General features: G+C 46.7%; 1 protein-coding gene across 1 annotated transcript; it reads left to right on the forward strand.

Moving 5' to 3' along the window:
• Nucleotides 1–15,474: 15,474 nt before the first annotated feature.
• LOC117862089 (uncharacterized) lies at nt 15,475–17,164 on the forward strand. The gene has a single exon (XM_034745599.2). It carries the CDS (start codon nt 15,579–15,581, stop codon nt 16,872–16,874), a length of 1,296 nt encoding a protein of 431 aa, XP_034601490.1. The 5' UTR covers nt 15,475–15,578; the 3' UTR covers nt 16,875–17,164.
• Nucleotides 17,165–17,423: the final 259 nt, after the last annotated feature.

The raw sequence follows: 17,423 nt of genomic DNA on the forward strand, positions 1-17,423 counted from the left end.
TCCCGATCTTCGCACCGCCCCAACCCTCTCTCTCGTCCGCACGACTATAAAAGGGAATGCCAGAGCTCCGTCGGAGTTCCCCCTTCGCCATCGCTGCCCTCCCACCTTGCTCTCTGCCCGTCGCTCAAAACACCACCGCTTAAGCTCCTGAGGAACTCTCCTCTCCACTCAACACCGCCTTCCCCAATCCACCCAGCCACTTGCTCCTCCGCGCTGCACGAACGCTTGCTTGTGGTTCACAAGAAGCACCGCCGCCGCTGGAACCCACCGGACCTCGCCGTTGTTCCAAGCCTTAGTCTTTCCGCCCAAGTCTGCTCTTTCCCGACCCCCAAGCTTCATCTGTAAGATGAAGGTAAGCTGCAGACCCCTTGTCCATCTCGTTCGACCCCTCCTATCCGCCTGACCCCTGTTCAGTCTTGCCCGACCCTATTTGTTTCGCCGACCCTTTCTCCGCCTCGCCCGAGGGCTCGGCTGCATCCTTTTTCCTAGACCCGAGGGTATAGGTGTAAGGATTTGGGTACTTCTCTGTGTTAAGTCTGAGGACCCCCAGCACATCTATTCCTCTATATTAAGGGTCTGATCATAAGTTCCTTCCCATCTGACCCTCATATCTTGGTCTCCACCAACTCATTCGAACCTCCCCACCCTCCCGTAACTTGCCGCAAGTTTCTAGGCTCAAACTTGCAAGTGTTGCTATTGAAATAACCGTCTAAATGCTAACCCATGCATTGCATTCGTGTAGAGCTGCGTCTCGCCGATGGCTTCTACGAGTTGTGCCCGGCGCCAGAAGATGAAGCGACAGCAGAACTCCCACCTCCAGAAGCCGACGCCGTCCAAGCAGAAGAGCAGCTCCCCTCCTCCTTGTTTGAAGGCAAGCCCGGGATGCATGAAACCCCCTATTGTTTTACCAAACTTGTGCATGCCTTCTTTGTCATGCTTGTGAATTTACGTATAGGAGTTGTTTGGAACCGTAGATGCATGACTTAGTTTTCCCTTGATCTAAACACTAGCTGTTGGACCGAGTAGATGCTTTTGCTTAAATAGGAAACGGTAAAAGCCGAGTGATTTCCTGTCACTCGTGAGTTGTAGGAGTTGGTTGTTTCCTCTTCTGTTACAACTATAAGGACGATGGACGGGGCAAGGTGTTGGGTAACTCTTTGGTGGTCGGCTGATCGCCCCGTCTGTCTATGAAACTTGCTAAGGCCCGACAGTGGTGGTGTTCGTGATCAAGTGTTTGAAAGTACTAATCTCATACCTAGTATGGGATGGGGAAGCCTAGTACCTGATTGAACTAGGGCGTGGCTTATACCCCTGTTGTCCCTGGAACGAGGTTCCCATGGTGCATCATGTGGTTGCAAGTGCGGTCACAGTACGGTAGAGACCGGGACTGTGGAGCATTGCATGCCAAGGGAAGTTTGGACCTGACACGTGCCTGGGAATTGATGGGGACGGCCGACACAGGAAGCGACCTTTGTGGTACGCGGATGTCGTGAGATTAGGTTCACCATGCATGGTTAAGAAACTCGAATCGATTCGTCTGCCTCTCACAGTTTGAGACTGCTTGATCGCTATGTCACCCTGAGTAACAAAGGAATCTGATGATGACATGGTCTTGATGAAGATATATATATACCTTTGGTTGGTTCTATGTTTGCTTAGAACAAGTTGCTAACTTAGACCGGATAATGAACTAGAACCTGAGCTAAAACTTGAAAGTAGGGATACACATAGTGCTTTTGGCAAACAAACCCCTCAGTCAAAGAGCCTTGCATGTCTAGAGTGGTGGAGTAGCTCTACTCCCTGTCGGTTAAGTCTTGTTGAGCTTAGTAGCTCAGCCTTGTTGTGGCTCCTCTTTTTCAGGTGAAGTTGCTGCTCCTGAGCCATCCTCTGTCGGCACTTGGCTGCCCCAACTCCCTCCGGGTTGGACGGTTGAGTGGGATCCCTCCTCGGACGACGAGGAGAGGGATCACTGACGTCCCGGTTGGCCTTACCAGGAATGTCCGACCCTGACGAAGTAGCTTCCGCTTGTTGTTTTACCTTCGGTCGTTTTTCTTCTAAACCTTGTAAACTCTGATGTGGTTCTATGGCCAAACTAAAATGTTAATTTGTTTAACTCCGTGGACCTGTTGTATTCTCTGGAACCGCTCACCTTCGTGTGAGTTTGCTAAATTGGTCATGTTTAAGTGGTTGAATCGGATGAAATTCGACGGCACTTCGTGTTAGCTTGGTTAAGGCATGAGTGTCGCATGTTAGGCGACTTAACCATGTTTAACCCAGTTAATCTGAAGTGGATCCGCCACATGCAGGAGTACTCTTGATTTCTCTAAAAGGTGAACAACTCAAATATGTTCTCCAAATCTTTTGGGAAGTCTCAAACAACGAAGCCGAGTACGAAGCACTACTACATGGTCTTTGTCTTGCTATCTCACTCAGAATCAAACGACTACTGGTATATGGTGACTCGTTGGTCGTCATTAACCAAGTCAATGATGAATGGGATCGCAACAAGGAAAATATGGACGTCTATTGTAAGGAAGTCCGCAAGGTAGAAAATAAGTTCTCAAGCTTGGAATTTCATCATGTCATCCATGAAAACAATGTAACAGTTGATGTATTGTCCAAAATGGGCTCAACTCGTGCAGAAGTTCCAGCAAGGATTTTCATACACAAGCTCCATAAGCTGTCCATACCAGAGCAAGTCACTCCAGCAACTACCAAACCTCCAGAACCCAACCAAGAGATCATGATGATCGAAGTTGACTGGAGATCACTGTTCATCGACTACATCAAAGAAACAAAAGTTACCATCTGACAAAAACCAAGCTGAACAAATTTCACGAAGAGGAAAAAGCTATGTTCTAGTCGGGGACAAGCTCTACAGAAGGAGCGCATCTTCAGGGATACTCCTAAAATGTGTCACCCAAGAAGAAGGCCAAGAAATCTTAGAAGAAATACACAAAGGAATCTATGGTAACCACGCCTCTTCACGAACAATCGTTGGCAAAGCCTTTAGAGCAAGTTTTTACTGGCCCATGGCACTAGCCGATGCTAAACAACTAGTCCGCAGATGTCATGGCTATCAGTTCTTCACTAAGCAATAGCATGTCCCCCACCTACAAGCTCATCATGATACCTCCAACATGGCCTTTCACTTGCTGGGGGCTTGATATGATAGGACCACTACCAACTGCGCATGGAGGGTTCAATCGAGTACTTGTAGCCATCAACAAATTCACCAAATGGATTGAAGTCAAACCTGTTACTTGGCCCCAGGCAGACCGAGTCCTCGACTTCCTGGATGAAATTGTACATCGCTACGGCTTCCCAATAGGATCATCACCGACCTGGGATCTAACTTCAACAATCACGGCTTCTGGAATACTATGAGAATAGAGGAATTGACGTACGATACATCTCTATTGCTCACCCAAGGGCCAACGACCAAGTCAAGCGTGCCAACGGCATATTACTTGAAGCTCTCAAGAAAAGGTTGCACGACATCGGCAACACAAAAGGAGGCAAATGGCTCAAGGAACTACCCAATGTTCTTTGGGGACCACGTACTCAACCATGCAAGTCTACTGGGCACTCTCCCTACTTCCTCATATATGGGTCAGAGGCCATCCTCCTTGTAGATGTCATGTGGCAGTCTCCTGCAGTTGAACAATATGATGAAGGAATAGCAGAAGAAACAAGATACCTGGACCTCGACAGTTTGGAAGAAACAAGATGTGCAACACTGATACAGTCAGCTAGATATCTCTATGGATTACAACGCTACCACGACCTCAATGTCAAAGAGCATTCCTTCAACTTGGGAGACATGGTCCTTAAACGCATCCAGGACACATCAGGGCTGCACAAGCTTAATTCACCATGGGAAGGTCCCTACGTCATATCCAAGGTCACAGGGCCTGGATCGTATCGACTACAAGACCTCTCAGGAGAAAAAATACCAAACTCTTGGAACATAGAACATCTGTGTTGCTATTATCCATAGCAGACTACAAGATATACACTTAGGTTTTCATGCCAATTAATTAAAAATAACAAAGTTCTTTGGCAAAACTCCCACCTTTGCCTCTGTTCGGCTATCCACAGCCACTTGAGCTCTCTAGCTCTCCAAGCCTCAGCGCTCCGTTTGACTTTAATTTCATCAAGTCTCTCCGAGTTATCACAACTCATCGGCTATTCATAGCCACTCGAGCTTTCCAGCTCTGAGAGCCCTCGTGCTCAGCTCTCCGCTCTCGACTTGACTTCATCAAATATCTTCAAGTTATCACAACTCATCGGCTATTCACAGCCACTCGAGATTTTCCAGCTCTGGGAGCCCTCGTGCTCAGCTCCCCACTCTCGACTTGACTTCATCAAGTATCTCCGAGTTATCACAACTCGTCAGCTGCCCATAGCTACTGAAGCTCCAGTTCAAGTTTTCAACCCGTCTCCACAAGACTAAAGCGGCTTCACAAAGCCACGACTACATCATTATTCATTTGTACTCAAAAACACACTTGCAGTTATCAGAGGTACTCAAGCTTAATCATATCCTTTGCGTTAACAAAACTCCAGAGTTACATTTGACTACCCAATGAAATCAGGGTATACAAAATACAACACAATGACGCAACAACGACTATAAGCAACTGCCTACTGGTAGTCTGCACAGAAGTCCTAGGCTTTTACTATATCACAAGGATACACAGGCCTGGCGACTATTGGATCACCAAGGCGCAAGCAGTGTCAAAGGGCAGGACCTGCACATGAGGAAGCTGCGCAATACGCAGCCATATCCTGGTCCTCCCTGACAACCCCAGGAACTCCTTCACCACCGCTCCCTCGACAGCAGCAATGATGAATCCCCGATGCAGCATAAGGGAGAAAAATACCAAGATGATGGAGCGCACTACCCGAGCTGCTCCCTTGCTAGTTTCAGTGCACAGATCCATACTACATGCCACACCTCCACCTTTGATCAAAGAGCCGGATAAAGACCGCGGCACTCATCACACATCACTCGCGAGTTCCAGCACGAACTCAGCTAGATCAGGAGCTGCAAGATGAGGCACACAGCAAACCCTCCTACGAGGATTCTTCTAGCATCGCGGCTATCCCTATGAGCGCAAGAGTATGTGGAGGGAAGGTGGCTCCAACCTACGAGGAATCTTCTAGCACCGGGGCGCTCACTGAAAGTTTTCTACTATCAAACAACAGCAACCTAAAGCAACCCATCGCTACACTAAAGAGGCATGACCTTGGTTGAGCCCCCAGGGGCCTATTTATAGCCGAAATGCCACAACCACCAACTACTCAGAAGTTACTGCTCGCTCGTGATGATCAGCCTGAAACACTGTCAAGGGTCAGCCTAGCGCTTTTCTGACTCCACTCACATGAAGGCACTCAACCACAACGGACAAAAGTGAACAGTTCGCCCATGCGTCCTTTCAAAGTACAAGGAAAGGTCACAGTACCTTCAACAACAACACCAATAATTGATGACCGCAACAGATACTACGACTACTCGATTACTTGGATTTGTTCTTCCCGACTACAAATAAGAGATCGTCAATCACAATTTGGACTTCAATAAAATTTATAGAGAATTGTTTGAGTACTCCCACGAGTACTCGACAGATTACAACTCGAACTATGGCTCCTCCAAAGATACAAACTTAGACATCTTTGAAGCAATCGGCTCAGCCTCCTCAAGACACTGCACATAGGCATCCTCTATGCAGTTCCAAGCAACTCCATTACCAACCGCCAACAAATCCACCCTCGGGTAATATGACTTGACCACCGCAAGGACTTGTTTGCACATAGCCTTACAGAGTCCAGCAACTTTACTCAGGGCAGCTCTTAGTCTCTCGACCAGCGAGCGAGGCCCAGTGTCATCTTCAAGTGGAGCGATGGCATTGACTACATCCTGCGCAGCACTGGTCAACTCTTGGAGCTCGCCTTGCAGTCTCCCTATAGTTATACCATGATCCCTACACGCCACCATTGCCATAGCAAGCATTACCCCATTCTGATTCTTCATACTCCTCTCATGCTCATAGGCAGCCTGAGCCTCAGCCAGTGATGCCCTGAGATGGGCAGCCTCATCAGCTACCCGATCATGGGCGTTTCTCCAATCAAGCAGTTGGCTACTCACAGCAACCTCTTTTCTCTTGAGATCTACGCTAAGCATCACAGATCAGAACCTACTACTACAGTCAAACATACTCAAAAGATCATGAGTACTCACCCTGATATTTCTTGTTCAAAGATTTATAGCGATTCTCCAATCGCTCCTGGAGGACTTCATGATCATTACGCTCAACTACAAAAGACTTCGCAGCCTCCTCATGAACTCTCAAGGACTCTGTAAGACAGCTACATTCTTGCTCCAGTTGCACCACCCGTTGCACGGTTTCACTGCACTCCTAGAGAGCCCGAGTATTTCTTTAGGCTCTATCATACAGGTCCTGCAAGCAACTCAAAACAAGTCGTCAAGATTTGTCAAAACACAATTAAATCAAAGAAAATAGCTTGTACACACCTGAAAGCTCTAGGTAGCTCTTCAAAACTCTGACTCTGATGGTAGCTCGAGTACCAGACCCCAGTATTCTTAGCAATTTGAGGCTCCAGTTTTTCACCCACAATAGCCCCTGACAATAAAAATTCATGGGTAATTATTGGATACAAAGGAAATCCTCTTCAAAAGCATTTATAGTCAAGCAACATACCCGATACACTGACTTCACCCACTTTAGTCGCATCAACCAAAGCCAAGATGCCACCAGCAGTTGTTGAAGATGGCACACCTCCAGAACTTGAGGGAACTGTTGGGCCCTCCACTATACGGATAACTTCTTGCAGCATGGATATAGTGGCACCAAGACGACTTGTGTCTTCAACCTCAGGTGCATCATCCATCGACAAATCAACTAAGGGGCCAGAGAGCGTAGTCGGGTGACCAGCCTCCACCCCTGTCTCCACGGGAATAGTATCTTCAACATCCCTGAATCAAAAACACAAGATCATCATCTGCTTTTCAGAGTTCAAAAATAATCAAAGGGAAAGATTAAATAAAAACTCACCGGGATGATCGTGGCGGCAATCGAACATGTTTCTTCTCAGCTACCGCTGGTTGGATACTCGGCACTACAAGGGCCATGGAACGAAAGACTTCCACTCCACGGAGTCCTGAAAAAACCAAGGTTGAAACTATGTACGCACGACTACCAGAATAAATCTAGTACTCACCACTGGCGATAACATCAGACAACAAGGCACTAGCAGCCACCACCGGTGTCTTCACGACATCTGCTAGCTCAGAAGACGTAACCTTATCAACGGATGACTCGGTAACCTACTCGGGGGCTACCGACTGGGGGGCTGCCGGTGCCGACGCTACCTTCTCGGAGGCTGTTGTTTCCGAGTTCAAAAGTGGCACCCCCACAGGCAACTCTTCAACAGCCATGATACTGACAACTGCGTCTTTGGCAATCACGACTACTTCACCAGAAGTAGCCTCATCACCACTGATGGTCAAGCTGTCGGCCCTTCCAACCAACTAATATCATCAGCATTCTACAAAGAAATTTCTAAAAAGTACTCGAATACAACACATGACTACGTACCTTGGCACTCTATGACCCCAAGGGGGTCAAACTTGATGAAGATGAAATAGGCTGAAAAGCAGCTTTCTTTCGAATTACTCACCGTTTCTTGGCAGGAGGAGAAGGATCATCGTCAGTGTCAACCACAGCAATCTCCCTGCCCTCATACGATGGCAAGAAGCCGAAAAGCACCCAGGACTACAAGCCAATGATTGTTACTTAAAAAGGTGTTACCATGCCTTGACTACACAAATTAAGCAAAGGAACATACCTCTGTTGGTCCATACCAACTATCAAACTAACGAAGAACTCCTGAAAGTACTGGTACCCCTTGATAGTTCTTAAATAACTTGCCCAGCAATGCCTCCACATCATCATCAGATACGTCTTCAGGAGACATTCACGACGGATCATCAAAACCTGAGTACTCTGAGCCTGAGCGAGCTCGTTGCTGCAAGGGCTGAACTCTCCACTTGAGAAAACTGGCGGCCACATTAATGCCAGTTAAACTCCAAGACCTCAACTCGGCAATCTGATTTAGTAGGTCAATTATCTCAGGGGTGTCCTCGGGCTCGCTCACCCAATTGTTCGCATGCTTTGGACCATGGCCGGTGACTACTAGCAAGATAGGATCATGGTTACCAATATAAAACCATCTCTTCTTCCAGTCATCATGGGAGTTGGGCAGGTCATACTCGAGATAAGCACTCGAGTTCCTCAGTTGAAACCCAGCCCCTCCAAACAGCTCTATCCTAGTTGCACTGGGTTGCGGCTTACAGCGAAACAACTTCCTAAGAAGATCAAGACTAGGCGAAACACCTAGGTACACCTCACACAAGTGTACAAAGATAGCCATATGAAGCACACTATTTGGATTCAAGTGCTCTAATTGGAGGTTGTAGTACCCGAGAATACCTCTGAAGAAGTCAAAAGTGGGAACCGCTAGTCCTCTCTCAACAAAATGAGCAAGCATGACGTCTCCTTTGGGTGCTCTTCAAACTGCCACGCGTTCCCAAATGCAGACCTCCACTCAAGTTCAACCTTTGGTTAAAGAAGCTTCACGTTGACCAAAGCCTGGACCGCCAGCTCCTTCATCACGGAGTGTTGCCAGGTGATCCCAGGGGGCGGTGGCGTAGTCTGGTTTGTTGGACCACACTTTGATGCCGGCAGCGCGAGCTCTTTGCCCTTCTTGGATCTAGATCTCAACTTACTAGTGGTCGCGGCTTCCCCCTGGGTCTTCTCGGGTTTCTTCCCCATCTTCTTGACGCGCATCAATCGATCTCGAGAAAGATGGAGGAGGGAAGGAGTTGCAACAGATCTCTCTCAAGGGTTATGCCAAAGCAACAATGGCGGCGGCGGCGCAGGGAAGAGTGGCGGCGGCGCAGGAAAGAGCGGCGGCGGCTTAGGGAAGAACGGTGGTGGCGCAGGGAAGAGCGACGGCACTGGATGGACAGGAAAGGGGTGCAAATTACATATCTGCTAAAAGCAACGTACCGCTAATCACCACTGCCCCCCCCCCCCCCGATTATATCAGCGGCATCTCCGGATTCCAAGCGTCAATCAAGCAACGGCCTGATATAAATAAGATTTACCACCATAATTTCCAATTGATACTCTGGCCAAAGGTCTGACCCCTTCACCAACTACAAGTAATCGCTCAAGTGCTCGGGGACTGCGAATACCGTACCTGTTGGATAAAGTTTTCTTTTTTCTAAGACTACATAAGTCAAAGCGAAATCACAAATTTGACCCTCAGCCTGATTCTTTGATTCAACCTAAGGCTCGAGGGGGCGAAAGTTAATCAAAGCGAACATCGGGGGCTGCTGTGAGTACCTTCCAGTCACGCGACAGCACCAGTACTCGAGGGATCAGCCGCGTCTACAACTCAGAAAGCACCAAGGAGAACTCAGGCGGCGTCCTCAAGTACTCGGAGCTGTTCCTCTCGACTACAAAGTACTCGGGAGCTTGTCAGGTATACATCCTCGGGCCCACGAGTAGGCCTTGTACAGCCCACTCAGGGAAATACTCGGACGTGATCAGGATATGGAGGCTATGCCGCAGGGTAGCGTAGCCTGCACGGACTCTTGAAGACTAGTCGGAATGCATAAGGAAACTACTCTACCAATTCGGAGTAGAACTCTGTAACCATGTTCGACTAGGACTCCACCCTATAACCCTACTCCCCCGACTATATAAGGGTGGGCAGGGACCTCCTCTAAACAACAACTAAGAACTTCAATACAACCAACACACAGGACGTAGGGTGTTACGTGATCTAGGGGTCCGAACCTGTCTAAACCGTGTCCCTTGCTTCACCATCGACTCCTTGATTCTCGATGACACTCGCCGCACAAAAGACCACCTAGGGTACCCCCTAGGCGGGTTGCCGGTCTAAAACACCGATGAGTAGTTATTGGGAGGGTTATGTACAGTCAAATATAATTTTATTTACAGACTTGACGAACTTACTTTGCTAGCTCAATGGTACGGCTGTAGATCTCTAAAATTGCGAGGTGCGGTTCAATTCCTTGGAGGCACCATTTTTTGTTTTTTTTTAAATTCTTTTGTACACAGCTAATTTTAATATGTTTTGTAGCTTGCAATACCAATTAAAATAGAGTGTTTCATCTTACCAACGTTATAAATATTAGGTTATATGGTAGTTGTATTTTTTTACCAATTCAAATATATTGATTCATCCTTCAATGATTACAAATATTAGGTTCTCTTGTTCCGAATAAGTGTGTCATTTTCCGTTTCGCATCAAAATTCATCTTTACATGTCTATTGATGGTTATTTGATACGCTTTATGACTTGTCTACATGCTATTCACGGTTGATACGCTTTAGGACTTTGTATAATTCTGTAGTTTTTTCTAATCAAGTCAGAAAGCATCTTTGGCTGGCTATAGACAATTTTTTGATACGCTTTACAACGTGTCTAGAGGATAATGCTTAAAGCGTGTCTAACTCCATGTCATTTTGAGACAACTTCAATAGCGAGCATGTTAAAAAATTTCAATAGCGTGTTAAAAAATGTGTTTATACGACTAATAGCACTATAAGCGTGTCTAATATCGTAACAGTCTGAAACTTTTTCGAAATCGTGTCAAAATGTATCTTTACGTGACGACGTAGAGACACTTTTAGACTATGTTACTACTACAACGTATCTAGAGGGGGGTTTCCTAGTAGTGTGATAACGGCGTGGAAAATGTGAGTCACTGTTTGGAACTTTACATTGGACCCCTCGTGCATGCCCTGGTCAATAGGTCACGCTGCTATATTTATAGCATTTCCTGGGGGGGCCTCTCTTTCTCTTTATAGATTTCGGTCGGACCACCTTTCGGTGCGGAACAGAGTGCACTGCAATGAAGATCTCCACTGGTTCCTTCCCCTTCACCCCCTTTCCAGAATGGTTAATAAGGTGGGTTCATCAATTCACACTGCATAGCTAATAGCCAAAAGTGGTCGTACTTTGCTTTTTTATACCAAATAAAGAAAGAAGAAAAGGAAAGAATGATGGGCACCACTTTTTTGTTCCCTTTTTCTTAACTACTTCCTCCTACAAGAAATATAAGTCCCATTAGTCTTCGGTAGGACACTTTGACTGACAGTATCTATAAAATGTATTATCTTACATGGAAAGAGTTATAATATGGAAATATTTTTCACAATAAATCTAGTAATGTTAACCTTGTATTGTCAATCTATATAAAGTTTTTTATAATTGTACTGAAACTTTAAAAACTTCGACTTAGGATAAAATAAATGAACTTATACTTCTGATTGGAGGATGTGCTTTTTTATCTAATTTCATTATGATTAAATGTACCAATGAAACTATTATGGGAATACATTTTAATGTTTGAAAGAAGTTCTAATATGTCGACACCCCATGCTAGTCACCGTTGTGGTTTTTCCCCATGTTTCGCATTCCAAACTCAGAAACAAATTTGTATTGTGGAAACATACTACATACTCCCTCTGTTCTAAAAAATAAGTCACCCAAGAAATTCTAAAATAAAATGACTTTGATTGCTCCTATTTATTAGCTATATTTGGTGCTAATTGATTAATGCATGACTGCATGCACATGCGTACATGCCAAATTGAGTATAACGACTTGTTTTTTGAGAAAATTTGAACCACATAATAACTTGTTTTTTCAAACCGAGGGAGTAAATATTTAGGCCACACTCACGTTTTGGCTGTAACTGATATCTTGATTTGTTTCATTTTTGGCAACAACCAAGTAAATCCATCAATTATTCTTACCGTTTTGTTGAAAGTTTCATTTTTGCGACAGCTTGGATACAGAGGATGGAACTTTTAACCTTTACGTAGTATGTTTCCACAATACCAGTATAAAATTTGAATTTGAGTTGAAGATGCACTACCTAGTACCTACAATAGTCTCCATTAGTTTGTCCGCTACCTACAAATATGCTCTGTATTTACCCAAAGAAAACTGAACAATAGCTTGGTTGGTAGAGCTCTTGGTTGAGAGGCTGTCCACCCGCTCTGGTTCAGGTCGTGTGGCTACCAATGGAGTTATAACTTCCCTCACTTAAAATATACTCTTAAATATGATATCGTTGATTTTTTTACTCAAATTTTGATCAACAAGATTTATTTAATCAATTAGTTTGGTAAAGAGAAATGAGTATCATTAGATCTAATACCAAGGCTACTTTAAGCTTAACTTTTATAATTATCTATTCGCACAAATATTTGTAAAAAGATGAAAAAGTCAAAAAAAATGAAAAAGTTATAATATCGTGTTTAAGAACGGATGTAGTAGCCAGCTTATATCTTATCGTGTGCTCAAGTTCTTTGCTTAGCTTCCATATATTCATAAAAAGTTAAAGAATTCAGTTAGCCAAAAATAGAAAAAAAAGTCAGGACCACTTGGCTTAAGAGATCTTCAGTTGGGCTTCGTTGCCGAAGCCGGTCCAACGTTTTGGGCTTTCATGATGCCAAACTCAGAAGAACAGCCCAAACGAATTTATAGCTGGTGATGTAGGAGTATATTGACATGCATGGACACTTGGACAGAACCTAGGGAAAAACGAACACTAACTTCGAGGATCATGCAAAATGCGTACACTTCTTCATTTACCTTTGTCGTTTTATGATTATAAAATGGATGAGATTAAGATTCATGAATTACACACTATATTCTTGCGCTAACCGTGAGTCTTGCTCCATAATTACTTTGCATGGTCCGTAGGAGAAATGTGTGCAAGGCAGCTCATACGAAACCCTCATTGAGACGCAACCGTCTGCAAAGTGCAATATGATAGATAGTTTGAAAGCAAAACAATGTCCGCATTACCAAGTGAGAGACAGATTACTCGGGAGACTGACTGGTTTATCGTAAGATCATCTGGTTGTTTCCAAGATCAGTCTTGATCTCTGGAGTCTAAGATTACTTTCAGATAAGTAACATATACATACTATACATTTTAACAGAAGTATGAGATTATCAACCGTAGTATAGTCTAGTGAGTTGGACATTTGTGTTAGGTTTTATTGGAATGGGTACTCACGTCTTTTTTCTTTTGAGTTACGGTGAGGGCATGCACGTCGCTGAAACGAGAGCATGTGCCACTTTTGTACTCAGCGCTTGTCTACCCATTGGGTTTAACTAAGAAATTATGTGTTGCCTTGATATGGACAACCTCCGTTCATTAATATATGACATTCTAGCCAACATCGTATATTTAAGGATAGAGGGAGTATTTTTTTATATTAATGATACTACCTTCTATTAGGGGTACCCAGGATTATGCAACTCTCAAGGGCTTAATAGCATAAAAAGACACGTTTTTGGCATTTGACTTTCGTCTGAGCTGAATCTTGCAAGTTTTGGTTAAAATTAGTAACAATGTAATTACTTCCGATCAAGACCGCATCAGATTTGGCCCATTTTCGTCTTGTGCACCAGCATGAGCCTTAGCCCAGCAACAGGCAAATTGGATTCCTATCACCGGAGACGAGCATTGGTACCGGGTTCTGGATTCACAACTGGTACCAGTGTACCACGAAGAAGGTGCTATCCTTTAGTACTGAGTCAACCACCCTGTAGGGTTTTGCAATCAAAACATTAATGAAAAAATATTTCAAACTGCGGGGAGGCCTACAAGCACGTAATTTTTCACGCGAAATGGGATTCAAACCCGCAAATCATCTCGCATGTACCTTCCTTACCATATCACCTACAAAGCATATCTGACTAAATAGTAGGAGATGTTTTTCTTTTCAAGTATCCCGTGGAGGACCTTTTAGTCCCGGATCGTAACACCACCCGGCACTAATGCTCATGGAGGCTTTAATACCGGGTGGTAACATCACCTTTTAGTACCGGGTGGTGTTACCACCCGGCACTAAAAGATCTCCGGGAGCTACTAAAAGGTCTCCGGGGGCTAATACTAGTACCGGATCCAAATTTAGTTGGTACTAACGCATTGGATGAAAGGTTGCTTTTGTAGTACTGTATATAACTCCTAGAAGCCTGAATGCTATTGGGTTTCCAGTATTTGAGATTCGTGCAAGGTCTCTAGCCGCTCGATCGGACTCTAGGTTTTCCAACCCACCCATGCAGCTGCCTCTAATCACGTCCACCGCCAACGCCGAGCTCCTCCGTGCCCGCCATTGTGCGGTGCCTCCACCACCCTCAAGCGCCTATGCCATGCGGCCCAGCAGCACCCCGCGCCTCCACCTCGCCCGTGCCCGTTAGCTGGTTGGCCTGCTGCATGCGCGCCTCTGTGCGCGCCTACTTGCCCTATCACACATCGACGCCATTGTCAGAGAAGAAGTCATGGGGCAAAATATTTTTTTAAACAAAATGTTGGTAGCGGTATTGATAATGTTGAATCTATACTCCCAACATGTTGAAATAGGTTGTGAAAAATGTTGATTGGAGTTTTCAAAAAATGTTTAATCTACTATATCTAAGTGTTGACTGTTTAATCTACTATATCTAAGTGTTGACCTATTCCTCAGGAGATGTTGAATTTAGTCTTCTGAAATGTTGAACTTAGATCTACAATTTGGACCTAATGAACTTTAATTAAACCACAATGTTTAACCAACTTCCACAAGTTATATAAGAGCTCAGGCAACCTGCATTCTGGCTGCGATTCCTACAGATCCATGCATTGCGCCCGTTCTTAGGCGCTCGATCACATCAATCTAATGGCTGTCATTCGTCCTACCTCAACCAAAAACCTGCCTCGGCGGTGGAACAAACGAATTATGGTTTCCCACCGTGCACCGATGACCTTTGGAGATATCATAGGAGCTAAAAGGTTTAAAGGTTCCACCAAAACCCAGTGATTATCCTGTTTCGTTATAGATGCTATAGGAACACCGAATACATATACAACTCCATGTCCTTTGGTCCGGTTAACGTGAGAAGATCGGCCTATATGTCGGTGGGAGGGATGGCCAACTGAAACAAAAGAAGCACTCATCTCTTTTTTTTTCTAGAGTCCTAGATCCGTGGCCAAGGAATTATTGAAACTCAAAACCTTTTTCTGAATTACGAATTTCATACTTGGATGCGCAGGTATCAAGCACGATCCATCCATGTACAACAAACCACCCTATAGTGGCGTAGTCAACAGGCCGCCATGCTCGGAGTCTGAGCAGCTCAATCAGTCGCGATGACCCATTCACGCCCCATTCAAGAAGGATCATCGGCCATCCTGCGCCGCACCCACCCAACGACTCCACGCACGTCCACGAGCTCACGCATGGATCCCTTGTCTTTTAATAGGCACGCCCCGCCGAAGCAAGCGGGAGCTAATTAATGGGCGCGGGCAGCCCGCGGGGCCTCTCCTATTCCTACGACGGCGCCGGGGCCAGCCCTAGCCTCCACCACCGACGCCCCCGACCTCGGTGCGCTAGCGCGAGCACGACGGTCGACGCCATTGCCGCCGCCACCTGCGCGAGCGGGCGCGGCGAGAGACCATGACCTCCTCCGCTGTCCCCGCCGCGGCCGCCTCCTCCCATCAGCAAGCCCCCCGCCTCCATATTACCACCACCACCACCGGCACCGGGACCTCCACCATCACGACATCGCCCTCCTCGCACCACCACCACAGTCCCAGCAGCGCGCGCTCCGCCCCGCACTCGGCGAGCAGCTCCCCTCGGGGCAGCAGCAGCAACTCCGGCACCGCGGCCGGCGGCGGCGGCGGGAGCGGGAGCACGAACCAGGCGTGCGCGGCGTGCAAGTACCAGCGGCGCAAGTGCAACCAGGACTGCCCGCTGGCGCCCTACTTCCCCGCCGACCAGCAGCGGCGCTTCCTCAACGCGCACCGCCTCTTCGGGGTCAGCAACATCCTCAAGACGCTCAAGAGGCTCAGGCCGGAGCTCTGCGCCGATGCCATGGGCACGCTCATCTACCAGTCGGACATGCGCGCCACGGACCCCGTCGGCGGCTGCTACCGCCTCATCCTCAGCCTCGAGCGCCAGCTCGAGATCGAGACGGCCGAGCTCTCCGCCGTCCTCCACAACCTCACGCTCTACCGCCAGGCCGCCGCCGCCGCCGCCGCCGCCGCTATCCCGCCGCAGGAAGCAGGCGGCGCCATGGCTGCCGACCTCGACGTCACGTCCTCCAACCAGCCGCTCCTCCTCGACGCCGAGCAGGAGGTCGTCGACGCGCTCTACGCCAACCACGAGGCCGACACCGCCGCCATCCTTCAAACCGACGGCGTCCACCGCCACGACCATGGCGACGAAAGCCCTCAAGATCACGGCGAGCAGCAGCAGCAGCAGCAGCAGCTCTTCGACTACTTCTACTACGAAGCCACGGCCAGTGATGACGCCAGCAGCAAGCCGGCCATCGACATCAACCTCGACAACATGCAGCAATTCGATTTCGACGACACCTGCGCCGCCGAGAAGATCGATCTGGCTCCGGCGGGGCCAGAGGAGATGGGGCAGCCGCAGCACCTCGACGTCAACTGCCAGATTGACCACAAGGACTACCAGATCAAGGCGGCGGCGCTCGTCGACGCCTTCGACATGCGGCAGGAGCTGCAGCCGGCGGTGGACGTGAACGCCGACGTTGTCGTCAAGGCGGTGGATGTGAACGCCGGCATTGGCGGCGTTGGCATCAAGGCGGTGGATGTAAACGCCAACGTCGACGTCAATGTCGACCTACAGGAAGAGGATCCCAACAACATCGCCGCAGGTGATGAAGCGGTGCAAATGGCAGCTGAGTCGTCGCACTGCAGACTAGGGTTAGGCTTTTCTTCGTTCTGATGATGAAACTTCCATTATTCGCATGCATCAACGCCAAGGCATGTACGAATAATTTTTCTTTTTTGAGAGGATGAAGAAATTAGGATTGTTTTTTTGTCAACTGGAGGCCTGATCCGCCTACTTGTTTAAGAATTATGAGCACAAGAACATTTAAGAATGTTAGAATTTTCTTAACAATTTTTGTTAATAATGTTGTGTGTGGGAGTGGGACTATGAGGATTTGGTAATGTAATTACCTTGGAGGCAAAGAATAATGCATTCTGAATCTTTGTCTCATTCATTTAATCACAGCAAGATGCATAGTGCAGTTTTGGTTAGAACAAGTGATTGGTTTCTTCATCCTTTTTTATTTTGTCCACGACCCTGGTAGGTGTGATCACCGCAATTTGATTTGGGCCCTAAAATACCCCAAAGAGAACATTAATCAGTTCACTAAGTAATGAATAATACTTCGTGGCTATAACTAAACTTGAGAGTCAATTTTTTTTGTTTCAATTTGGACTTCCTATCACTTTCAACCCAAAGTGAGCCCAACATTCAAATAATGGT

This window comes from Setaria viridis, chromosome 6 (genome assembly GCF_005286985.2).
Source record: "Setaria viridis chromosome 6, Setaria_viridis_v4.0, whole genome shotgun sequence".
NCBI lineage: Eukaryota > Viridiplantae > Streptophyta > Magnoliopsida > Poales > Poaceae > Setaria > Setaria viridis.